The sequence below is a fragment of the Balaenoptera borealis genome (genome assembly GCF_965194805.1).
Source record: "Balaenoptera borealis genome assembly, chromosome: 6".
Classification (NCBI taxonomy): domain Eukaryota; kingdom Metazoa; phylum Chordata; class Mammalia; order Artiodactyla; family Balaenopteridae; genus Balaenoptera; species Balaenoptera borealis.
The window spans coordinates 13,574,368-13,601,126 of NC_138863.1; the positions used below are offsets into that span (position 1 = coordinate 13,574,368).

At 39.3% G+C, this 26,759-nt stretch overlaps 1 protein-coding gene across 10 annotated transcripts in view; it reads left to right on the top strand.

Moving 5' to 3' along the window:
* Nucleotides 1–26,759, top strand: part of DOCK10 (dedicator of cytokinesis 10) — a 299,794-nt gene that overhangs the window by 211,507 nt on the left and 61,528 nt on the right. For all 10 annotated transcript variants that reach the window (XR_014245733.1, XM_082395837.1, XM_082395839.1 and 7 more), the window contains 9 exons: nucleotides 2,523–2,646; nucleotides 2,843–2,964; nucleotides 3,337–3,423; nucleotides 6,106–6,198; nucleotides 6,637–6,755; nucleotides 11,191–11,260; nucleotides 14,586–14,699; nucleotides 18,801–18,872; nucleotides 24,262–24,408. Coding sequence is in view for 9 of the 10 variants with exons in the window: in XM_082395837.1 (XP_082251963.1) it covers nucleotides 2,523–2,646; nucleotides 2,843–2,964; nucleotides 3,337–3,423; nucleotides 6,106–6,198; nucleotides 6,637–6,755; nucleotides 11,191–11,260; nucleotides 14,586–14,699; nucleotides 18,801–18,872; nucleotides 24,262–24,408 (948 nt within the window). In the remaining variant the exon portion in view is untranslated. The remainder of the gene's footprint in view (nucleotides 1–2,522; nucleotides 2,647–2,842; nucleotides 2,965–3,336; nucleotides 3,424–6,105; nucleotides 6,199–6,636; nucleotides 6,756–11,190; nucleotides 11,261–14,585; nucleotides 14,700–18,800; nucleotides 18,873–24,261; nucleotides 24,409–26,759) is intronic.

Below are 26,759 nucleotides of genomic sequence, written 5' to 3' on the forward strand. Positions count from 1 at the left end.
GGATTTAAAATATCACATCTTTTGTATTAGTTTCCTATTGCTACTTTAACAAATTATCACAGTTTTGTGCCTTAAATAACACACATTGATTACCTTACGGTTCGGCGGGTCAGAACTCTGAAATGGGTCCCACAGGGCTGAAATCAGGTGTCAGCAGGCCTCCATTCCTTCTGGAGGTTCTGGGACGAATCCTTACCTTGCCTTTTCCAGTTTCTGGAGACTGCCCATACTCCTTGGCTTGTGACCCCTTCCAGCAATGCCATTACCCTGACCTCTGTTTCTCTCCTCACGTTCCTTATGACCCTGACTCTCCTGCCTTCCTCTGATAAGGACCTTTGCGATTACATTGGGCCCACTGGGCTAATCCAGTTTAATCTCCCCATCTCAAGACCCTTAATTTAATCACAGCTGCAAAGTCCCTTTTACTGTGTAAGGAGACATATTGATATATTCTGAGGATTAGGACTTGGGGGACATCCTGGAACACCGATGAAACCACAGACCTGACTAACCTTATCTCCTGCCTCCACATCCATTTAATGCTCTTAAATTTTTTCCCTATAAATTCAGGACAGAGGTAAAAAAAATAAATAAATAAGGGAAAGGGCTACATTACAGAATATTTACTACATTGGTTGACCTCTTGACAAAGCCCATCTGAAAGGTGCATTCTCTGTCGACATATAAGATTTAAAGAAAAAAAAAATGTTCATACGGTTAAGTCTGGCTTTTAATCTCTGTCACGCTCATGTGCTTCCCGGAATCCTTGTAAAAGCCATGAGCTTATCCACAAGAGAACATGTATATAATGAACTGCCTGGTGAACTCTGCAGTGCAGATTCAAAACCATTTTCTCCTTTTTTATTGCAAAAGATGATTGCATTAATTATAAACATGAATATAAATTCTTCTAAGGCACTGCTAAAATATAATGTGAGTATTTGCAGTATTTGTTACCGAGGAGTGTTAGCATTAATCTGTAGTTTACTGGAATTCTTGAGCACTTGTTTCAGTCCCATGTATTCCGACTAAAAAAAGAAAATTTCATTCTACTGCATTGTTAGTTATTGTATGTTTTGAACTGTATATTGGCTTTTGTTACCAGGTTAGCATGCTGGTATGTAATGAATATATGTAAGCTGTAAACCACTCTAATTCAGGAGTTCTCAAACCTTACCAGGCACAGGATCACCTGGAAGGCTTGTTAGAACACAGATTACTGGAGCCCACCCCAGATTTTTGGATTCCATATGTCTGGGATGGGGCCTGAGGATTTGCATTTCTCAACAAGTTTCTCAGAGATGCTGATACTGCTGTCCCAGGGATGACACTGAAAATCTGTGTAATAAATTCTCTCCTGAACAATGTGAAAATAAAGTAACTATATATATAGATGCACAGAGAGTCTAATAAAAAATAGTAGATAATTTGCTTGGCTCTTTATCACCTTACTGCTTGATTTGACTGTTCAAGAAATTACCTAGTTGCTAATATTGAACTGAATGTCACTTACCTGCATGGGATCCTGGGATTCCAGTGTGACACGTGTTCTTGTCCTGGAAGATCCTATTAATTACTGACTAGTCCATCCTCCTCGTGACTCAAAGCCCCCTAACATCTTTCGCCTTGGTTGCTATCTCTGTATCATCCTACTTTGCAAGGCCGTGGAGGGAATTCAATGACAACATATGTGACAGAGGTTTGGAAACTGAAAAGCACTATCACATGTAGAGGGTTCCAAAACCTTCCTTTCCAGGAACATGGAGGACAGTCCTCATTAAGTATATTCTTCACCTATATCAATTTCATGTTTTATGTTTTTTTCGGAAGTGTTATTTACAGAGGAGAGCATGACCTCTTTACAAAATGGCTCATTACTTAGTTACCACAATGTAATTTTTTACACAATACATACCACATATCTTTTTGCGGTTTTTATAACAGATAGATTCCATGCTCCAGTTACATCATTTGCAACTACCATGTTTCTCAACAATGTGCCTGTGGATCATCTGGGGATCTTGCTAAATGCAGATTCTGATTCCGTATGTCTGGGGTAGTGTCTGAGAGTCTGCATCTCTAATCAGCTCCCAAGTGATGCTTATGCAATGGTCCATGCACACACTTTGGGAGGCAAGGACCTACTATTCACTCAACTCATGTCCCTTGATGATAGGTCCTTAATCTGTGCCTTATTTACATTCTACTGTCATGTCTGTGTGTGTGTGTGTGTGTGTGTGTGTGTGTGTAATTCATGGTGGTATAAATTATCTAATGAGAAACACTAGGTATTCTAAGTTATCGCCACAATAAAGAAGTAAAAATAACATCTTAACACATTACTGCTGGTGGGATGGATATTTATTGAGAGTTAAATCGTACTTCTTGTGCTGACTATTAAATTGTGGACCTAGATTTCATTGAAAGACTTTTAAAAAGACTAACGTGCCTAGGCTTTGTCTTGTCCTGACACTAGGAAAATGATTTCAATCTTAGCCCAGCTATTATCTCTTTCATTGCAGGTGAAAATTGAGCTACCAACACAACTTCATGAGAAACACCATATTTTTTTTTCTTTTTATCATGTCACTTGTGACATAAATGCAAAAGCTAATGCCAAAAAGAAGGAGGCTCTGGAAACACCAGGTATTGACAGGAAGCAATCTGAGATAGCTGTGCATGTTATCTCTGGAACTTAAATTGGAGAGTATTTGAAAAGCTCTGATTTATTGAGTTTTTTAAAGTGAAGTTTTATATTCATAAATGATAAATAGCTTTATTTTTACTCCTCGCCATGAAGGTTTGTACTGAAAAGTTTTCCCTTTGTTGTTCCTTTGCACAGTTGGATATGCTTGGCTTCCTCTCATGAAAGATGATCAGATAGCTTCTCAAGAGTACAATATCCCAGTAGCAACAAGCCTGCCTCTGAATTATTTAAGCTTTCAAGATTCTGCAAGTGGAAAGGTATTGAGTGATGTAAAACTTAAGAGAAAAAATACATGGGCTGAATGGCATGAGGTTATCTTCTTTCTGCTGTTTAAATTAACCCAACCTTGGTGTATTCATCCATTGTAATAAGGAATCAGGTGTACCTATGATATGTCAAATATCTTGTTTAGTTTGTGGCCAGTAGAAATGATCTGTTCAAAATGATCCCCTGGTATCACATTGGTTTCATTTACCAATATTACCAAATGTATTTGCATCTCTTATTTTCCATCTCTATAGGACTGTGAGGTTGATGGATCAGGATGACAAATTAACGTAAACTAAATAACCTGTTTATTTCCTCTCTCTCAAATTGCCACAGTGACAGTAACAAACTCTTTTTTGCAGCATGGTGGGAGTGACATTAAATGGGTCGATGGTGGCAAACCACTTTTCAAAGTATCGACATTTGTTGTATCAACAGTGAATACTCAGGTGAGCGTGTTGTCCTAAAATATCAAAATCTTCTCTAACACGTAGAATCATAAGGCGTCTCCTAGATTTACAGGAGGAGACTCACCATTCCACAAGGTGTCAGAAGAGCAGGTGATCAAAAAGGAAGAATGTTTGTGGCAACACCGTATCCCTCTTCCAGAAGAGATCGAATGCCCTAAGCCATAAAAGCTCAGGCACTGTCAAACTGCAAACCAAAATTCCAGTAGTGTATTTATCAAGAGGGCACTTCCCTTGGAAGATGGTTTGCTTCCCATGACAACCCCCACATGTTAAAAATATGAAACGTTTAAAATAAAGACTTTGGACCTTTACCTTAAAACTCAGTCTAATTCCCAATCCCTACCCAAGGCTCCTCTCATGGAAAGGCCACGAGTTTGGCAGAACTGTATTTGAGATCCACCTCGGCCAATTTCTGGCCCAGTGACCCTGGACAAGTCACCTCACCCCTGCAGTCCTGTGTCCTCAGCAGGAAAATGATAACAATAAAAAATCTCCACCTAAGGCGGTAGTGAGGCTCAAAATGAGAAACTGCACGTGAAAATATCTCATGAGCTGCAAAACGCTGTACAAATGTAGTTATTATCACTGTCAAGTTACCACAAACTCACCCCTTCCATTGCAAGGCAGCTTAACTTTACCACAATGTGAGGACTTTTGTGGTACTAATTATAAACAAACTATTACAAGTACATAGACTATGTATTGCTTCTTTCTTAAATTCAATGTGTACCTGGGTTTTTTTGTGTGTGGTTTCTTGTTTGTTTTTTTGCTTCATGCTGCTTTATCCCTAGCACATACTTGGTTGGTTACTAAGAAAAATGAAATAATCCAGGTACCACCATATATTGGATCAAAATGTCTTTCCGTAACCGCTGGTGCCTCAAGCCAAATTTAGTCCTCTTCCCAAGTCCTATGCCCATTACTCCTTAAACCCATCTTTTCTCTGGCACCATCAACCCTGGTCAAGTCCCACAAAATGGTCATTCTCCACCAACTCCTGCTTTTATATCTCTCAGAATGCCCCGAGTTTCTCTTTCCCACACCTCCAGCTGCTTTTCTCCGAACTGCCCAGGTCTCTCTGTGACTCACCACTGCTCTCCTTCCTGTACATCAGCTTCCACTGCCCACGCTCTCGTCACCCTGGGGGACACCTTCTTCCTTCCTCCGTAGCGCTATTTACCTCAATTTTCAAACACCCCAGGCCCTATCCTGCACTGTGCCCTCTGTCTGCTTCATACCTCCAAGATCCAGGGATTTTGTGACACTCAGCCTTTCGACAGCCAGGAAGGCGATCTCTCCCTCTCTGCCTACCCTCCCCTGATGGGTCTGGGCAGCTCCTACCCAACCTTCAGATCTTGGCTCAAATGTCACTTCCTCAAAGAAGCCTTCCCTGTCCCCTAACCCCTCAGATATGCTGTATCATCTTGTCATACACCCGTACAGCGCCCTGCTTTCCTTTGAAGCACTTGTCTAATTATGAGCAAATAGGTATGTGTGAAAATCATGGTATGGAACCTGATTCCCGGGCATAATGGAAGGACCACAGAGTGGGTTTTCCTTGCCCCTGGCTCTGTCCTCCGTGCCTGACAAGGACCTGACACATAGTCAGCTTTCAATAAATAACTTCAAATAAATGAAGTGAAACTGAAAATATTACACACACATGCACACACACACGTACACACATACCCCGACTTGAGGGGAACCCCAACCACAGATGCCCTCTAGAACTGACAAAAGGCCAGAGAAACCCCCAGAGAGTGCACCTACACTAAAAATCTGTATGCCACTTCCTGACTACGTAACTTTGACCCTCAACACAGAACTTAGGTATTTCCAAGGTGACAACCTTTTCAGGAAAGAGCATTAAAGGGCAGATTAGTTTGCTTAGGCTGCCATAACAAAATACCAGACTGGCTGGCTTAAACAACAGAAATGTATTTCTCACAGTCCTAGAGGCTGGAAGTCTGAGATCAAGGTGTCAGCAGAGTTGGCTTCTTCCAAGACCTCTCCCCTTGGCTTTCCTCTGTGTGTGCACATCCAAGTTTACTCTTTCATGAGGGCATCAGTTATATTGGACTAGGGCCACCCTAACTTATTACCTCTTTAAAGACCTTATCTTCAAATATCGTTACATCCCGAGGTACTGGGAATTAGGACTTCAACATATGGGTTTGGGGAGTCAAGTTTTATCTCATGATGTCAGGTGGACTTCATAATTTTTTTATTAACTCTGACATTTTAAGTCTGAAAATATCCCTGTGCATATTAAACTGTACCCATTCTCATGTGTGTTAAAGAATATGTAAGAAAAATTGGTAGAAGTCTGTGGAAGGAACTGGAAGATGACAGAAGACAATTTAAAAAGAAAGAAAGGAAAGAACAGAGACAAGGAAAGTAATTCTCTAGCCATTATCATGTGGCCCGGAAAGAAAACAAATCTCTGAGAGTGAAATAGGAGAGAGAGGGGACTTTGTAGTTCAGGTTAAGCCCTCTGTGTGCTGGAATGTCTGTGAAAATGAGAGGTCTGTCACTATGCCTCCTGGACAAAGCATCTCACATCAAGGCATCTTGTCCTACAGAAGGGCTCACCTCCCATCACCACGATTGTTCCACAGCTTACGTGTCATCAAAAATCAAGACTTTCTTTTGCTGTTTCAGGATCCACATGTGAACGCATTTTTCCGACAATGCCAAAAAAGGGAGAAAGATATGTCTCAGTCACCTACCTCGAATTTCGTCCGTTCTTGTAAGGTAACATGACATGCAAATAGCTGCAATGGTCTCCAGGGTAGAAATGGGCAAAACAGACCTTTACATTTTGCATTGAGTAGCAAACTAAGGGGTAATTATTATCGAAGATTTTTAAACACCTTATCAATTCAGAGACTAAATGATTTTATTTCACAATTCCTAAAAGATGTCTGTGTTCATTAAAAAATAAGCAAAGATCAGTTTCTCCAAAATAAAAATGATTGAAAATCAGAATCAATTGACTCTAAATTAGTTAATTAGATGTAGAGTCCTTGCAACATTACCCCCATGCCTGTATGTCATGCTAAATGCCATGAAAAATAAAGTCAAACGAAAATGAGCTACAGTAGTCATATTCAAATTCTGAAGAACGTCAGTAAAAAAATGTGCTTTAAATTTAATCAATGCCCTTTTTTTTTTGTCCTGCCAATTTAACAGAACTTATTGAATGTGGAAAAGATTCATGCAATCATGAGTTTTCTGCCTGTAATCTTGAATCAGCTCTTCAGGGTTCTGGTGCAGAATGAAGAAGATGAAATAAGCACAACTGTGACCAGGTATCCATAGCACAGCCTTAGGGGAAGAGATTTTATAAGCTGTGGTTACACACAACTTTGATTATAACCGAATGGCCACCTGATTGTGTATGCTTGCATTTTGTTCGAATACGTATCTCAAAGTTAAGTATGTCTCACTCTTGACTTCTTACCTTCTAATCATCTATTACCATCATTCAAGTAAAGTTTTAGACCTCTTTTTTAACTTTGTGTTTTTAATTAAACTTTTTATTTTGGGATAGAGTCACATGCAGTTGTAAGAAATAATGCAGAGAGAGTCCATGTTCTCTTCAGATGTTCCCAATGGTGGCATCGTGCAAAACTATAGGACAATATCACTCCCAGAATATTAACATTGATAGAATCAGGAGACAGAACATTCCCATACCCACAAGGATCCCTCATGTTGCCCTTTTATTGACACATCTACTTCTTTCTCATCTCAAACCCCACTCCTTACCCCAGGCAACTACTAATCTGTTCTCCATCTCTAAAATTTTGTTACTTTAAGAATTTTATATATATTATATTGAAATTTTATATATAATATGAATATATAACATTTTATATATAATACGTTAAAATATACTCTATGCTCCATATATTTATATAATAAATTGATGAGTTTATTATATATTCTATTTTCAATTCATATATAAATTATATATTATATATATATAGATAGATAGATAGATAGATAGATAGATAGATAGATATAGATATAGGTATAGAATTATATAGTATCACAGTATGTAACCTTTGGGGATTGGCTTTTTTCACTCAGCATAATTCTCTAGAGATTCATCCAGGTTGTTGCATCACTCAATCAATCCTTTTTATTTCTGAGTAGTATTCCATATCAAAAAATGTTTAAAAATTCACCTGTTGAAAGCTAGCTGGGTTGTTTCCAGTTTTGGGTACATTTGGGGTGAACATAAGTTTTCATTTCCTTGAAATGAGCAATTGCTGGGTCATACGGTAGTTGTATGTGTTGGTTTTAAGAACATGCCGAATCTCTTGCATTCCTATACACTGATGATGAAAACTCTGAAAGAGAAATTAAGGAAACACTCCCATTTACAGTTGCAAGAAAAAGAATAAAATACCTAGGAATAAACCTACCTAAGGAGACAAAAGACCTGTATACAGAAAACTGTAAGACACTGATGAGAGAAATTAAAGAGGATACAAACAGATGGAGAGATATACCACGTTCTTGGATTGGAAGAATCACCATTGTGAAAATGACTATATTACCCAAAGCAATCTACAGATTCAATGCAATCCCTATCAAACTACCAATGGCATTTTTCACAGAACTAGAACAAAAAATTTCACAATTTGTATGGAAACACAAAAGACCCCGAATAGCCAAAGCAATCTTGAGAAAGAAAAACAGAGCTGGAGGAATCAGGCTCCCGGACTTCAGACTATACTACAAAGCTACAGTCATCAAGACAGTATGGTACTGGCACAAAAACAGAAATATAGATCAGTGGAACAGGATAGAAAGCCCAGAGACAAATGCACGCACATAGGGTCACCTTATCTTTGATAAAGGAGGCAAGAATATACAATGGAGAAAAGACAGCCTCTTCAATAAGTGCTGCTTGGAAAACTGGACAGCTACATGTAAAAGAATGAAATTAGAACACTCCCTAACAGCACACACAAAAATAAACTCAAAATGGATTAAAGACCTAAATGTAAGGCCAGACACTATAAAACTCTCAGAGGAAAACATAGGAAGAACACTCTATGACATAAATCACAGCAAGATCCTTTTTGACCCACCTCCTAGAGAAATGGAAATAAAAACAAAAATAAACAAATGGGACCTAATGAAACTTCAAAGCTTTTGCACAGCAAAGGAAACCATAAACAAGACAAGAAGACAACCCTCAGAATAGGAGAAAATATTTGCAAATGAAGCAACTGACAAAGGATTAACCTCCAAAATTTATAAGCAGCTCATGCAACTCAATATCAAAAAAACAAACAACTCAATCCAAAAATGAGCAGAAGACATAAATAGATTGCCAACAAACACATGAAAGGATGCTCAACATCACTAATCATCAGAGAAATGCAAGTCAAAACTACAATGAGGTATTACCTCACACCAGTCAGAATAGCCATCATCAAAAAATCTACAAACAATAAATGCTGGAGAGGGTGTGGAGAAAAGGGAACACTCTTGCACTGTTGGTGGGAATATAAATTGATACAACCACTATGGAGAACAGTATGGAGGTTCCTTAAAAAACTAAAAATAGAACTACCATATGACCCAGCAATCCCACTACTGGGCATATACCCTGAGAAAACCATAATTCAAAAAGAGTCATGTACCACAATGTTCATTGCAGCTCTATTTACAATAGCCAGGACATGGAAGCAACCTAAGTGTCCATCAACAGATGAATGGATAAAGAAGATGTGGCACATATATACAATGGAATATTACTCAGCCATAAAAAGAAACAAAATTGAGTTATTTGTAGTGAGGTGGAAGGACCTAGAGTCTGTCATACAGAGTGAAGTAAGTCAGAAAGAGAAAAACAAATACCATATGCTAACACATATATATGGAATCTAAAAAAATGGTTATGAAGAACCTAAGGGCAGGACAGGAATAATGATGCAGATGTAGAGAATGGACCTGAGGACACGGGGAGGGGAAGGGTAAGCTAGGATGAAGTGCGAGAGTGGCATGGACATATATACACTACCAAATGTAAAATAGCTAGCTAGTGGGAATCAGCTGCATGGCACAGGGAGATCAGCTCAGTGCTTTGTGACCACCTAGAAGGATGGGATAAGGAGGGTGGGAGGGAGATGCAAGAGGGAGGAGATATGGGGGTATATGTATATGTATAGCTGATTCACTTTGTTATAAAGCAGAAACTAACATACCATTGTAAAGCAATTATACTCGAATAAAGATGTTTAAAATTTTTTTTAAACTTTTTTAATTAAAAATAACATGCCGAATTGTTTTCCAGAATAGCTGTACCATTTCTCTCCCACTGGATCTTATTTTTTTTTTATGCTCAATTTTTCTTCAACTGTTCTCACTTTAAATTTGCCTGTACTATATTCTTTCAACATTACTAATCTATCTGTCTAGTGACTTTGGCAGTTACAATTTCCTCTTTCTAGAGATAGAATTCTTAATTAATTATTGAATCAAATATTCCTAAAGTTCACTTTTTTTTAAATATTAGTCACAGCATTCTGGAAAAAAATTACTCGACATTGAAATGTTTCCAGTACCTTCATAATTCACAGGCATATTATTAGCCTCTTTCAGAATGAGAGTCTTTAGCGTCAGTTTTTTGTTTGTTTGTTTGTTTGTTTGGCTGTGTTGGGTCTTCATTGCTGCACGCAGACTTTCTCTAGTTGCAGCGAGTGGGGTCTACTCTTCGCTGCAGTGCGCAGGCTTCTCATTGCGGTGGCTTCTCTTTTTGTGGAGCATGGGCTCTAGGCACGCGGGCTTCAGTAGTTGTGGCTCGCGGGCTCTAGAATGCAGGCTCAGTAGTCGTAGTGCACAGGCTTAGCTGCTCAATGGCATGCAGGATCTTCCCGGACCAGGGCTCGAACCCGTGTCCCCTGCACTGGCAGGCAGATTCTTAACAACTGTGCCACCAGGGTAGTCCCCTTTAGCGTCATTTTTAAAGTAAAGCTCTGAAGCTCTAGAAAATTAAAGTATCTCTAACAGTTCTACAACCAGGCAGTTCTGGGGCCAGATTAGAAGTCCCCAACTGTGCCTTCAAGTTATGCCTATTTCAGCATGAGTATATGCATCTGTGTTGGCAAAACTCCTAAGTATTTCAGCAGATAGATATGTTGAAATTCTGGGCTATTCCTAAGCCCTACAGCTGTGGAGTAACTGGAAGTATTAATGTGAAGAAATCAACCCATACCACAACTGCTGCTGGAAACCCTAACCCAGCTAAGAGGGGAAACCCAAAACCCTGCATCTTAAACTAATTAGTTTTTCCAAAAGCATGTATATAACACCTCTAGGTTGGAAGACAAGCCCTTTTAAAGTGGAACATGATAGTTGGAGGTTAAAGAACTTTTAATAAGGTACTAAAAATGACCCCTTTTCCAAGAAGACAAGGTCAGCAAACACATAGACCATAATAGCACATACAACTTGGGCAAAAATGTATCCAGTATGATATTGCAGCCATAATACATTACTTATATCATCGTGTTTAGAGATTTCATGGTTGGAAATGGCTAACGGGTATTGTCGATGTTAAACAGCCAGTATTGGGGGATAAGGGGGGTGGGGAGAGTCTGAAATTGGTTCGTTCATTCATTCAACAATGATTAAGCACCCAGTTTACCAAGCACTGCAGTGACAAACCAAGTGGTATTTTCCTGCCTTCTCCAGAAAGTCCACTGAACAGCATTGCTTTTCCAGGGTTCTGACTGACATCGTGACCAAGTGCCATGAGGAGCAGCTGGACAGCTCCGTTCAGTCCTATATTAAGGTACAAAATTGCCACCTGGGCATTGGTCATATCCCCTTGTGCTGTGTGGCTTTTCTCATTTCCTGTCTGCAACAAGTGGGAAGTTTCCCCCTTTAGCTGGATGGTGCCTACCACAGTCGTATCAGACATTCCCCTTAGCTACTTAGAATTCCTTCTTTTTGCATTGATGGGCTCGATGTATTGTTTCAATGTATAAATGTATAAATAATGTGTACATGTGCAAATGAATATTTATATGGGGAGAGAGAGCAAAGAAAGAGAGGAGAAAACTAAAGTATTGTCCTTTGAAGTCAACATTACAAATAAATGAAATTCCTCTATAAGGAAGATGTTTCCTGTTGGTTTGTTGAATGCGCTATGTTTCTTCTGTAATGTTTTCTTAGCTCTTTTTATTGTTTTCTCAGGCATTATTTCATTTCCCAGTTACTGTATATTTGTACCTGCTTCTGGTATGTTAAGTCCTTTATCCTCTGGCATGAACCACTAGCCCATCCCATCAGTGTGCACTGCTTCTTCCAGTGGCCTTCGTCAGATGTTCACTTGGATATGTTTATATTCTCATTTTCAGTTGGCCTGTGACTTAATACCAGTGAACTTGTGATGATGTTTGCACATTATAGTTCCAGCCTAAAAGTCATCTTCTTGAGTGAAGAGAAAAAAATCCATCCAGAGATAAATGAAAGTACCTTATATTCCTTTATAATGCATAGAGGACCTAAATTTCAATATTTATGCACAGATTGTATCTTTAAGAGACATAGACCTTTTTATTAAAAGATATATTCCATTAATATATAGATAGACATTTATCCATATATTTTAGATGTCTAGAAAGGTGACTAGAGAAGAATTTGGGGTCTTCTGTGACAGAAATGCTCCTGTAAAAGGAAATAACTAGAAATTTTATTCTGGAGTGAACCCTTCTGAGATACCATCAGTGAGGAATTTTTCTCATTACAGTTTTATATTTACATGTTTTCTACCTGTCAGAAATGTTAGATGTCTTCCCAAATATCTAAGTATGAGTGTGTGCCATTCCTTAAAATAGACCATATGCCAAAAATAGTTTCTTCACAGTAATTTCCCTATGGTATAATTTTACCCAATAAGATCTACAATTCAGCTGCAGAAGGCCAGTTCCACCTACAAATGCCTTTTTAGTTTGCTCTCTAAGACAGAGTCATAGCTTACTTTTATAGGGAATTGAAGACTTTACTGTTCAACAGAAATCATCTATAGAATTTTCATTCTCTCGACACTTACCCCAGTTTTCCATTTCAATTGCCAAAGGGGCTGAGAAGAAAAAAAATTCCCCAATCCTTATTACACAAAGTCATCTTTTCAACACACATATTATTTACCTGTTCCAATGGAATCACTGAAAATTGCATTGAGAACCCACTGATGTTGTGGTTATTTTTGTGACAGCCGAGGCTAGTTCCTGATGAGAGCCTTAAATCAGCTCTCAGATGTTATCTGTGATGCTCTTGGAGCATTGTCCTGGAAACACACCCTGGAAAGGTCTTTATTTTTAAGCAGGATGTTTGAAATATCCTGATGAGACCTTTTGATTTTGTAACGTAGGAAGCTGTGTATTTAGTTTGCTTTGAAGTGGTTCAAATCTAGAAATACACCTACGTGGAATTTCAAGCTGATAAAAATTCCTAAAGATATTTTATAACATAATTTCATGTATCTAAAACAAATACAGCCTAATAAATATAACCAACTGGAATTTTACTCTGGAAAGAACATTAAAGTAGCATATGGAAAACTAGATTCTAGTTAAGGTTAAATAGTTAACTTGGAGCAATCAGCCTCTCTGAACCTCATTTTTCTCCTCTGTGAAGTGAGATGGGGTAGACCAGATGAACATCTAGGTCTATGATTCTGTGACTTGACTCCTGCTGTAGTACATGGCTGACAGCCTGACCTTGACCAAGGAGTATGATTTTTTTTTTACCCGTGGTGGAAAAAAATTATTTTTTAACATATACATTAAGCCCCATATCTAAGAGTATAGTGAAAACTGGTACCAATACGTGCTTTGATGTCCTTGAAAGATGGGATAGCTGATATAATTCAAACCTATTCAGAAGTAATCTAAACACCATTTCAAGTTCAGTGGTGCTAAATGCTGCTAACTCACTCCATCTACGATATCCAAAATGCACACATACACCATGTCTTTTTCAAAAATGTATACCTAAAGTCAATCTAATTAAATGCCATGGTTTACAGCAATTCGTGGGACTGATATGGTCTAGCCAAAATTTTTTAAATTTCAGAGCTAGTCAAAATGCACTTGGGGCTAAATTACTGCACATGGGATTAGATAGTTGATGACATTACCCTCATATGAGTCATAATCCATGAGGGGCAAAATCATACTACTCTTGATTTTAGCTAGTTTCATGCATTTCTCAGCCTTGTTTTTCTCCTTTGGGATGAGCGTGGAGAAGTTAGGCCCCATCAGAATGACTTAGATGTCAATGGGCTCTGAAGTTCAAAGAAATAATTATAGACCCAAATGCAAAGTGCCTCTGCTTTGTTTCTTGCCTGCCTTCATCTTTGACTGTAGTGAAGTCCAAATTTTGAATATTATGAAGAAAAGACCTTCCTTGAGGCAAACCCAACTCATAAGTAAAATATTATCATTCGGAAATAAGCATTTTGTATTTTAAATATACGTGCATGAATTGATACTTAAAATATATGAAGAAATATGGAAAACTAGACCATGACGTGCACTCAGTGGTGAATGCCAACACCAATCTTTTAAGAAAAAAAAGCGAGAAACATTAGTTATCTTACTGATGGCCAATCATTATGAACCTGTTGGTTGCCATGTCTCAGCATGAGATGGCAGTGGACACTGGGCTTGTGGGCAGCTCACCTACTGGCCTCTGGAAGGCGCCTGCTTCCCCACTTGGCTATTTGAGCGGGTGCTCTACCCTTTCAGGATGAAGAAATGCTACCATACCACCCACCTGTTGCCAGTGGAAGGAAGGAGAAGGGGAAATGTATCCTAAGTAGGTGGGTCAAAGCCCTCCATGTTTCCTTGAACCCTCTAAATTGCTCTCTGATCTTCTTTGTGATTTCTACAAAGAGCATTTCAAGGAGAACTTAGGTGAGCAAGGCTCTACCTGTGCAAAGCCCTCAATAGGAGCAGGTGTGTATTACACTTATCATTGGGCCTTCATTTATTTCATGACAAAATCTGGCATGAGCAGATAATTTTGAGACATGAGTTATTCTTGGAACGTAATTTTTGATGCTTTGCTTTTAAATATTTAACTTTTTTCACTTTTTGGATTTTCTTCAGTTTGTGTTTAAGACCACGGCATGCAAGGAGAGAACTATACATGAGGAACTGGTTAAAAATGTGACTGGTCTTTTGCAATCAAATGACTCCACAACAGTCAAGCATGTCCTGAAGGTAAAGAATTTAAAGACGGTCCTTTCATTGGGATGGCTTACACTCAACCCTGAAGGTGATAGGATTCATTGATTTTTATAGATCGTTTCTCTAATAGTTTCTGGTATAAGCTTCATGTTGAAATGGTAACATATGAACCTATTAAGAAAAAGAGATCCATGTCAAGAGAACAGATCATTTTAACAAGTAGAATGGACTCAAGTTAAGTCCTTTGGCCTGAAGGCAGAATGAATGACTATTAAGAATGACCTAAAACATTCAAAAATGCTAAGTGTACCCAAAATAAAGTTTATTGGGTTTTTAGGCACAGTAAGAGGAAAACTACCAACAAAAGGATTAATGATGTAGTAATGAATATACTGACAGCAGAGAAGAGGCAGAGAAACAGCCACTCTTTGACCCCCAAAAGTTGAAACACATGCATTTGTAGTAATATAAGAAGAGATGGTGAGAAGCTGTTAAAGATGTAACTTATAGACTTGTGAATTTAGTCCCCTGCTAAATTAATTATCTATCATGACTTGACAGATACATGATTGATTAGTAAGTAGCTAGAAGGGGAGGCTGAAGGCTGGGTCAATAAGCGTCAACAGGAGTTCACGAAAATCACATTTTCCTAGGCCAAGCGGTTTGTTTGTTTAAATTTAAATTAGCCGTATGAGTATATTCATTCAGTTTATCCAACAAGTATATTCCAAGTGCCTTCCTTGTGACAAGCACCATCCTCACCATCCTAGGCATTTGGCATGCATTTAGAGAATAGAATAAAGATCTCTGCCCTTGGGAAGCTTACATTCTACTGCGGGATAAAAACAGTAAATGACACACATAGTAGCAAAGTTAATTAAATTGTATGTTTGGAGGTGAGAAGTAGCATAGGAAAAGAAAACGTCGAGCAGGTAAAGGGAATGGGGAGTCCTGAGTATGCAGGGTGAGGTTTGCAGTTTTAAATAGAATGGTCAAGATAGAGCTCGTGGAGAAGGTAATACCTCAGCAAAAAACGTGAAGGAAGTGAGGGAGCTGGAGATGTTTAGGGTAGAACATTAAAGGTAGAGGGGAAAACATACCATATCTTTTGTCTGACTTATTTCACTAAGCATAATACCCTCCGAGTTCATCCATGATGTCACAAATAGCAAAATTTCATTCACTTATATGTGGGATCTAAAAAGTAAAACAAACAAGTGAATATAACAAAACAGAAACAGACTCACTGATACAGAGAACAAACTAGTGGTTCTGAGGTGGGAGAGGAGTTGGGGGAGGGGACAAATAAGTGAAGGGGATGAACAGGTATAAACTGTTAGGTATAAAATAAGTTACAAGGATGTAATGTATAGTGCAGGGTATATCGCCAATATTTTTATAATAACCTCATATGGAGTACAATCTATAAAAATCTTGAATCATTATGTTGTGCACCTAAAACTAATATAATATTGTAAGTCAGCTATATTTCAAAAAAAAAAGGTAGAGGGGAAGACCTGTATAACGTTGTAAGGCAGCAGCACACCTAGTGGATATGCCTGAAAGATGGCAGGGAAGCCAATGTGGCTGAAGCCACGTGAGCAAAGAAAAGAGGAGGCAAGATGAAGTCAGAGAGGCAGCGGGAGGTTTGGCAGGTAATGTAAAGCCTGTGGGCCATTGCAAGGGCTTTGGCTTCCACTCAGCGAGAAACTGGGAGCCAACAGAGGACTTTGAGCGGAGGAGTGACTTGAGCTGATCTTGGTTCAAAAGGATCGCTCTGATGGCTGTGTAGAGAATAGACTGTAGTGGGGTGAGAGTGGAGGCGGGGCTGCTGAAGAAGGCTGCCTGCCTAGCATCCATGTTGCTGCAAATGGCGTTATTTCATTCTTTTTAATGGCTGAGTAATATTCCATTGTCTAGATGTACCACATCTTCTTTATCCATTCATCTGTCAATGGACATTTAGGTTGCTTCCATATCTTGGCTATTGTAGACAGTACTGCAATGAACATTGGGGTACATGTATCCTTTTGAACCATGTTCTTCTCTGGATATATGCCAAGGAGTGGGATTGCTGGATCATATGGTAGTTACATTTTTAGTTTTTTAAGGAACCTCCATACTGTTCTCCATAGTGACTGTACCAATTTACAGTCCCACCAACAGTGTAGGAGGGTTCCCTTCTCTCCACACCCTCTCCAGCAGGGTCCTCTGGGGAGAGTCAGCGTTCAGTTAAAAGATAAGGCAAAGGGAATGTTTGGAGGAGAAGTTGCATCTTCAGGAGATTTTATTGGTGATGGACCATGTGTTCCAGACCAAAGGTATGGTGGGTGGGTTTCAGGAGATGAGAAGCAGTGAGATACACAAGGGGATGTGCAGCACCTACGGAGACCAGAGGGCAGGAGAGGAGTGAGGCTTCTTCTGTTATCAGATGTGAACAGAGGCAAGAGGCTCAATGGGATTAGTCCTGGTGGATTCAAGGTAAATAGTGTAGGTGGGGCTGAGTGCTGAGGGATGGAGACTGACAGGTGTCAGTTAAATCAAGAGACAAATGTTAGAACATTTGGCATCGTGGTTAAAAATATTATTTAGGACAAGGTGGGGTGCCTTGTGTTAATGAAATATTCCCAACAACATGAATTTCACTTCCAATATCAAGTTTACTAAGGAATGACCCCCTTTTTAAGCCAGAGCTGCCCCTTTAGAGCTTAAACGTCCTTTCTTCCTCATCTCAGTCAATCTTCCAGCGTTAGAACCCGGTACTCAAAAGTTGTTAACAGCATGGCTGGTATCAGCCTAAAATTGGATATAGTTCAGATGCCCATCCACAGTAGAGCAGATAGGTAAATTGGGATTATATATGTGATGCAGTGACAATAGAGGACCCCCAGCTACCTAGCTCCACATAAGCAAACCTTAGAAAAGAATTTGTTGAATTGAAAAGGCAATCACAAGAGAATACATACAGGATGATTCCGTTTGTTTGAAGTTCAGTGGCAGGCAAAACTGAATATTACTTCGATGTATGATATTGGTAGCAAAATGATGAAGGAAAGCAAGGGAATGCTGAGCACAAAATTCAAAATTGTTATCTGTGGTGGAGAGGCTGGGAAGGGAAGAGGCTCCGGGAAGTGTATTCTTTGTAAGTGTACACAATATGTGATATATATTTTTTGTATCTGGGTTAAGCAAGACCCTTAGACCCAAGAAAGAGGGGCCTCCACTCTTGCGTATGCTTTGATCTTCTCCAAATGCACCCCTTCTCATAAGAAAAAGTATGAGAATAGCCAAGAGGAATGCTCCTGGGAGCCCCTACCGCCTCTTCAGGACCTATAAGAGTTCCCCAGGAGCCCCTCCCTACAGGGTTTATAGGGTTATTCCTGGGCATGCTTAGATCTCTTTCCTAAGTCCATTCTTCAGAGGGAAACTCTTGAGTGTGACCCAAGACCCAAGGGGGGAGCAGTGTTTGGTGGGAGAGAGGGACCGGTTTGTGGGCAGCACTTGGATTTGCAGGCTGGACAGTCACCCACGTGCCCCAGGCCCCTCAGTGTAGGACGGAGCCTCAGGTGAGAAGAGGGGGTGGGCCCCACGTTCTGGTACAGCGTTCCAAGTTGTCATGAAGTTATATTTGTCAAGATAGGAGGATCCAACATATTTTATTTAAGACTCTGTTAACTTGACTTTGAACTTTCAGGTATTTTCACACGTGGCTTACACTTTCACTCTTGCCTCTATCCCTGGCAATGTTAGGGGTGGGTCTGCTACACCATATTTTAAGATAAAAAAGTTTTACTTAGTTTTGTGTAAGTAAAACAGATAGAACACCCAATGAATAAGTATTTCATAAGACTACTGTCTACTCAGCCATGTCTGGTAAACCAGTATCTTGTTTTAGTTTAAACAGTCTTTGAGATGACTGAGGAACAGATATATCTGGTATTTACTTTTACCATTAGAACTTTGCTAAGGATGACCCTAACATAATGGAGAACATACTATGGCTCTGATGCATTTAATTTCAAAGAATACATTTTAAGATAAAGGTTTTATAAAATCGCAAGTTGTGAAGAATGGAATTATCATTATTTTGCTATAAGATGATAAATTTCTGGTTGTCTTTTCTTTTCCTAACAGCATTCCTGGTTCTTCTTTGCAATTATCCTAAAATCCATGGCACAGCACTTGATTGACACAAATAAAATTCAGGTACGATCATAGGTAATACAATAGCATCCAACAAATGTGAGACATGATTGTGTGTATCAGTACAGGTCCTTCAGAAGCAGATGCCAGGACAAAATTAGAAGTACAAAAATGACTACAAAGGATAAAGGGACAGACAAAAGGACTAGGAAGGTCTGACACCTGTGAAAGGAGATGGCAAAAGAAGGAGGATCGGCTAGAAAGAGGCTTGCAGTGAGGAAGTTGTAGGTGGGCCAATGGGCTGTCTGAGAGCAAAGAATGTTCATGAGAAAAGTCCTGCATCGGGCAGATGGTCTGGCTCTGTTACCTCTGCAAGCTCAGTAATTACTCAGAGCAGCCGGAGAGAGTTTGGCCTTGGCATGAACTCTTGAGTGGGTCCCAAAGGCTTCGTAGTTATTTCATTCATCCCAGTAGACTTTTTCTCAAGGGAGTATCTGAGCTATGCACATCCTTGGCTGCCACCCGTGGTCCACAGTCCACAGCTTACACTACCTTTCACATATGTTTATGAATCTTCTCCTCCACAGTTCCCATGGGCCTCTCCTTCCTGAAAGGAAACTTACAAGAGGGAGGCTAGTGGGGTTAACTGTAGCCCCTGTTACTATAGTTGGTCTCGGAACCCTGTGCAGTTCTCATCACCTCCCTCCTCTACCATCCATTCTAGATTGCCCTCACCCTCAGCCAACAGCTCTGAAGGTCTTGGTGACTTACTGTGTTGTGACCCAAACCCTCATTCCGGAGTGGTCCAGGGTGGTCTCAGCCTCCAGGAGTCATACTCTACTCAGACCATATAGAGTTACAATCGGGTAGGGAGGATCAAGAAGCACCCAAGTGGATTGCCTGAGTTCCATACGTATTTCTCTTGTCCTCACTGTGGGTAAGACTGAGGGGAAACCTCTGACTCTTACCCCTCCCTCACTGGGAGACTAAATCAGAGCAATATTGCATGGGGTGGGAATGGTGGCGAATAGCAATATTGTCTCCATTTACACCCTTGGCTGGGGAGGGGCAGTGTCAGAGGCTTACACTTGACCTTCTCCACCAGGATAGCGCCACAGGTCAAGCATCCAGTGTGTGGTTACTCTAGATGCGGATTATGTCAATACAAATTATACATTTGGACCAGGTAAATGGCTGTTTGGTGGATTTTTGAACCCAGTGGACCCTCTGCTAACAGAACTTTAGGCAGGGCAACTTTATTAATCCTGTGAGTTTCCACTCTAACTGGGTGGGCATGATGGTGTTTTGGTCCCCAGATAGCAGGTATCAACTCAGATCTTGTGTCCCATAGTTCTTGGAATATATGAATATTCCCCTCCACCTAGTATAGTCACCTGAGGAAAGCCTTTGGAGAAGGACTGGTAGAATCATTACAGTATGTACTTATCAAAGGTCTGCAGGGGGCTTTCTTTAGGGACCCTGCCTCCTCTTCAGCCAGTATGTACCAGATCTGAAAATTGACTGAGATCCAAGAACAGAGAGAGGATTCGTGTCTATTCACTGGAACAAACATCCTCATCTCCTGATTGTCCAGCCTTGCCTCCTTGGAGGACATTAAGCATCGCCATTGTCGGCTGCTGATTGTCTCGTCCCTAGGGCTTCCAACATGTCATTAATCAGCTCTGTAGCTCCCTGAGAGTCAAGCCCCCTTGGCTGCTCTCCAGATTTGCCATTTGTTTTGGTAATCGCAACCCCCTGGCCCCTGGAGATTAGGTGCAATCACATGGCCTGTGTTATATTGATGACCCTCATCCTCATGACTGTTAGCGAGCCAATACTGTGACTGCCTCTCTCACCTGCAGATGGGAGACACCAGTGAACGGTCTTAGGGATGTTGGTCCCCAGTACCTTCCTGATGGCCTTGGTGGATAGTGGGTCTTCTGGGCTCATATTTCCATTCCTACATGTCCACCTTCGTCTGCTTCTTTACTCCTTCCTCATTCATTTGCCAGGGCAACCTAGGCATTTCCATTCTGCTTAAAATGAGCCATCTCCAGGATTCTAAGAGCCAACTAACAGGGAATGGTCCATCCCCTGAGGTCTTATTTAAGCCCGTGTCCTGACAAAGTGCCCTCATGTCAATGAATTTGAATTTATCCATTCTTATGTTCTGGCCATCTTGGTCAAACACACTCAACATCCGATCTCAGTGGTACTCCCTGTGTGGCTCCTGCTGGTACATGCTGACTAATTCCTATAACTCCTTGGGGTATACACGCTTCCTTACCTTATTAGGCCCAGCAGGTTCGCAGCTGAGTTAAGCTGGCATTTAATCCCAGTTAATGGCCTGAGCTCCAGGAGAGGAGGAAGGACAGCTCCTGAAGGGTCTGCCTGTCGTCTTGCAGGGAGAGACCTTTGCAGTGTATTCCCACACGGGAGAAGCGCTGACTCTGAATAGAGAGGGATGGGGCACTGAGGATTCAGGGGAGTCTGCCAAGCCACCATCCTCGGGCCATCCATCCACATGCCCCATCCATGCCTCCAGACCTCAGGCCTTTCCAAACATGGCCTTGACATAAGCATAACAGACCTGCCTTGGCTGCACATCTAATCATCTCTGGTATTCCATAAGTCTTAGTTCTTAAGTCCTGTGTTTGCTTTTCAGCTGTGTCTGCTCTTCTACTTCCAGAGATAAGAGCGTCCTGTCCGGGAGGAAGAGAAAATCTAACATGAAGCTAAGAGTGATTCCTATCTCTCTGTTCTTAAGCTATATCAGGAAACCTCACCACTGTAATCCTTGCTCTGCCACTAACATGTTAGATGATTTTAAAAAAAAGACACTAAACATCTCAGAGTCTGTTCTCCCATCTGTAAAAAGAACAAATTGGACTAAAATCCTTTCGTTCCCACCAGTATGTATCTGCTAAAATAGATAGGTCACAAAACACCCTTATGGACAGCCTAAGAATAAAGGAACTCATCGTAAACAAGAGTTTATCTTCACTGATTCAAGTTCCCTTTTCATTACCCTCTTCCATAGCAATCACTATACCCAGTTTTCTTCCAGAGGTGCATGACCTTCCAATTTTCTAACCATCTCTATGTATCACAGTACGAGAAGACCAGATACCATCATTTGACTTGAAAGCATTCACAATAAACATCTCCCAAGCTATTTGCATTTTCTTTTCTTATTTTTTAATTGTGAAGTGAATAGCTTTCTTTGCTATTAAAAAAAGCTTCCATCATCAAGGAGATATGAGGAAGTCAGATCCCTAGTCTGGTCCTCTGAAAGGCGGATAACACCTCCCTGTGACCCCTGCTTTCTTGTCCAAGGTGAATTCCTATTTACTAGGAAGTGCTGAATGTCTTCTCAATCCTGAGCTCTAGTAGCCAAAGTTTTCTTGTACTGGCTACACCTTTTGTTTCCCGTCAGCCCCTTGTTCTTAACGAAATTCCCAAACGCCTGAAGTTCAGCCCCTGCACCTGATCCTTGTGACCTCCACCATACCATAGCCCAGGTTCTCCAACGCGTTCCAGCTCTACAGCTTGGGATTCAACCATGCTGTCACCTTACTCCCCCTCCTCCCCTGTCCTGAGACACAAAATCCACCATCCCCAGCTCAGGAATTCTCCCGCCTCAAGCCCTTGGGATAGACTTCCAGAGAGCAATTAAAAATATTACTCATGTGTTTACCAATCAGCATGTCTTTGGGTTAAGAGTGGGAGTAGGCTACAAGGGGAGTTTGAAAGGAAGGCCAAAAAAATGGAGGAACAGAGGGATTATCAAAGTCCAAGATATTACTGTATGTCCCTGTGAAGAAAAAGTTGACATTGATATGTTTAATGTATCTTGGAAGACTAACACAATGAAAAGAGGAAAACTACAAATGTGCTTTGATTACCTAAAAAGTGATTGCTGCTTTCGTAGGTGAATTGTTTACCCTTATTTCCCCAAGGTATATGGAGCAGGATGAAAAATGATGTCTGCAATTAAATCCATTAGGTTTATTTGTTGTTAACTTAATTTGATTTCAACAATAAGCTTTGAATATATACAGAGGGTAACCATGAAATCCTCAAAATGTCTATACAGTCATGTCCTGGTACAATGGCTTAAAAAAAAGCCAGTCCAAGTCAGCTCCAGCGTCCTACAATTAATCACTGTTTGTTCTATGCAGTTCCTGTAATTTTAGCCTCTGTGGTTTTTATTCTTGCCTCATGGAAGTCTGGGTGCTCAGAATTTTAGAGAATATGGCACTGTCTAACTCTCAATTGTCTGTTTCTGTCTATAGTGAAAATGCGAGTCTAATTTTAAAGCCAACTTGTAAAGATGAATGAATCTTACCTATCTCGTGCAAAGAGGCTGTGTAAATTCACAAAGTAGAGATTGAAATGGGAAAACTCAGCTGCCTGAAACTTTCCCTTTATGTGCAGGAGTTCAAATTGGGGGGGTGGGGCGTGGATTCCTGGACTGAGGGCAGTCTTTAGGGGCCTATAGAGTTTTATTCAATGTATGTTATGTAATCTCACAGCCAAATCACTTTTTATCTTGTGGCAAAAGCATCTTGACTGTGAAGTCCCACGGGCATCTGCGGTGGCATATGCTGGGACCATTGAGTTAAGACTAGCTTGTGTAAACCTTCATCTATAAGATAAATAAGATTTGAGCATCTAATGGAAAACATGGTGATTATAGTTGATAACACTGTATTGTGTAATTGAAATTTGCTGAGAGTAGAACTTAAATGTCCTCTCCCCAAAAATATGTATGTGAGCTGATGGATGACTTAATTAACTAGATGAGGGGTAGAGGGTGTAATTCTTTCACAATATGTATGTGTATGAAAGCACCACAGTGTATGCTTTAAATATCTTATAATTTTATATGTCAACTATAACTCAATAAAGCTGAAATAAATGTTTTAAAAAGACCAGCTGGGACTCACTACTTATTAGAGAACATTACAAACCAATATCTGTACTCATTCAGTTATTCATTCACTGATTTCTTATAGCTGTTTATTGGAGGATTCCTAGTTTTAAAAAATCAAAATAATTGATTTTTAAATTAGAGAACTGTGAGTCAAAGAAAATCTAGAATAATATTCATTAAACCATTGAATTGATAGTAGTTATTTCCCGAGAGGGAAAGGAGGGGAATTAAGAGGTTATTTTAAAATGTTACATTTCTACATTGTCTGAATAGTCTGCAATTCATATATGTTATAATTTATAATGAAAAAGTGAAAAATTTATTGGCCAAAATAGAAGGAAACATTAAATAAAAATGATGAAAATCATGACCTTGAAATTAAAAGGGCTTCTATTTTATTATTGCTTTCAAGTTTTCAAAAAGACTTTTTGTTTGTAGTAAGGCTTACAGTTTATGTTTTCCAGACTTAGTATTTCATGGGTCACATTATAAAGAAATGATCCATTCTTTCCTTAGCTTTCTCGGCCTCAAAGATTTCCTGAATCTTACCAAAATGAACTGGACAATCTTGTCATGAGCCTAGCCGACCACATGATTTGGAAAAACAAAGATGCACTTGAAGAAACAAGAAGGGCAAACCACAGCGTTGCCAGATTTCTTAAGGTACAATTATACAAGATCACAGTTCTATTCAAGCCTCCGTGATAGTGGGTGTGAGATACTCTAAATGTTAATTTAAGTCACAGTTTCATTTATGATGAAAAGTCAAGACTACCAGGATTAGATGAATACTTTCATCTGTACATCTTTCTTGCTTGAAATACTTTTTGATATTTTTTCCAATTTGCAGTCATACAGAACAAAAACCAAGGTTAAAGAAAAGTATCTACTTGAGTGTTGCCAAATGTAGTACTTCTAAATACTTTTAAAGAGAAAAATGAGATTTTTAAAGATGCTGCACTGTGACAATATTATTCTCTTGGGCTTTTCTGCCCTTGAAGTGATGTTTTGGATTGGTTACGGCTCTAACAGTGATGCCAAATAGCCACTTTGGGAAAATTTTGGGGAATTTAGCATTTTTGTTATATTACCTCTAGGCTCTTTTTACATGATGAAAATATTGTGCATTAATCTCATGAAAGGAAAATTATCAGTTAAAGTATTGAGCAACATAAAGTGAATATACATATACATATATATATATATACACATACATATATTTAGCATCATTTCTTCGAATTACAGGCATTTCTATTGAATTGAGAAGAAAAATGTGCTTAGTCCAAGAAAAGCTAATGTAGAATGATGGTGTATCATTTAACAGATAACACATTCAACCAGAAAGATACTGTTTTTCTTCTATTCCTTCTTTTGCCCAACTATTGACTATTGATGAAGCCACTTCACTTGTTTCTTTGTGGTAGACACCAGAACATACTGGATAGGTGTGGGAATTTATAAATAAATACTACTAACATAAAGTTAAGAGACTATGGAGGTAGATGGAAAATTAGCTTAACTTGTCTTTGGTGAGTTTTAATTCAGTCTAATTTCTTTTTTAATGTGTTAAATGCAGTTTCAAATTACATACCATGTTTGTTCTCATCTTGTATTTCTTTTTCTTCACTGTTTTGTCTCTTATTTTTGCTTTTTTTCTTGCTTCAGAAAGAGAAAGGGATGGTCAGAGTTGAGGAGGAAAAGAGTAAAGGAGAAAAAAATTACTCTCGTTTTCTACCACGTTTTTAAGACCTATGAGAATAAAGTTTATTACTATGCTAGTAGTTTATTTGAAGTGCTTGATGGAAAAGAAAATTTGGGAAAAAAATGGCATACTGTCCAATTTGTAAGCAAATTACATTTAAGAAATATCTGCAATATTCTTCCCAAAATTCCAAAAAAAAATGTTGCATAAGCAAGTCTCTTAAAAAGGGAAAAGACCCCTTATCCACCCTTTTTGGCTTAAATGCTCTGTACTTATTAGAATAAATATATGTTTTCCGTGGAGCTCATTTATGCAAAAGTTGCTTCTGGTGGTACATAAACTAATGTCTAACATGAATGTCCAAGATGAAAAAAGGCACAAAGTATAAAGCTAATGGTGATACCAGTGGTTGTGAAATCTGTGGGTAAAAAGCATGGATTGACAATAGATAAAACAAATATAGTCTATAAGATATGTGGATCCATGTACCACAAACTGAAAGCAATACTTATATGTGAAGTTTATAAATGAAAACATTAGTTTAATATATTGTACATTATAAAAGCCCATCGTACAAGCATTGTTTTAAAATTGTAGTTTTGATGGCATTTATTTGACACAGAAAGCTTAAAAAAAACTTTCTGTAAAATTTATTGGATGAATCATTTGAACTAAGAGAGGAAAAGGGAAAGGGAGAGAAAGTGATTTTCTTATGTAAAATTGAATATAGTCATTTGGCACAATGCCTATGAATTGATGAACTTTGAGCGTTCAGCTCTTCAACATTGCCCACTGTTGGCATTATAAATCTTCTATATTCCCAGAAATCTGATAACAGTTATTTGCTCAGCTGAGGCTTCGGATGACTTTTACCTGTTTTGGTTACTGAGTTCTACATTAGTAATCAAATACCGTAAATTAGTTGTCATTGGAATTTAACAATTGAAATATAATTGTAACACCATGGTTGTACCAAGATTGTTTTCCAAGAGTGGAGAGAACGGTACCTCTGGGGTGGCCATAGGAAAATGTCCTAGGTGAGAATGTGCCCTCTTTTACATCATGTAATGATGGAAAGTAGTGTTTTTGTATCACTTATGCCAGAAACCTTGTCGATTTCTCTGACCTCTCCTGGAAGAAGATAGCATGTGAATGGATCCATGGCTACCTATGTAGCTTCTGTAATTTTTCTTTTCACTGCCAGTCTGGGTCACAACTCTGACTTACCTGAGCGTACCTGTCTAGATACTCTTCTCATGCAAACATAATACCAAGGAGGTGGCAAAGGAAAGTTCATTCTGATTTTAATTTT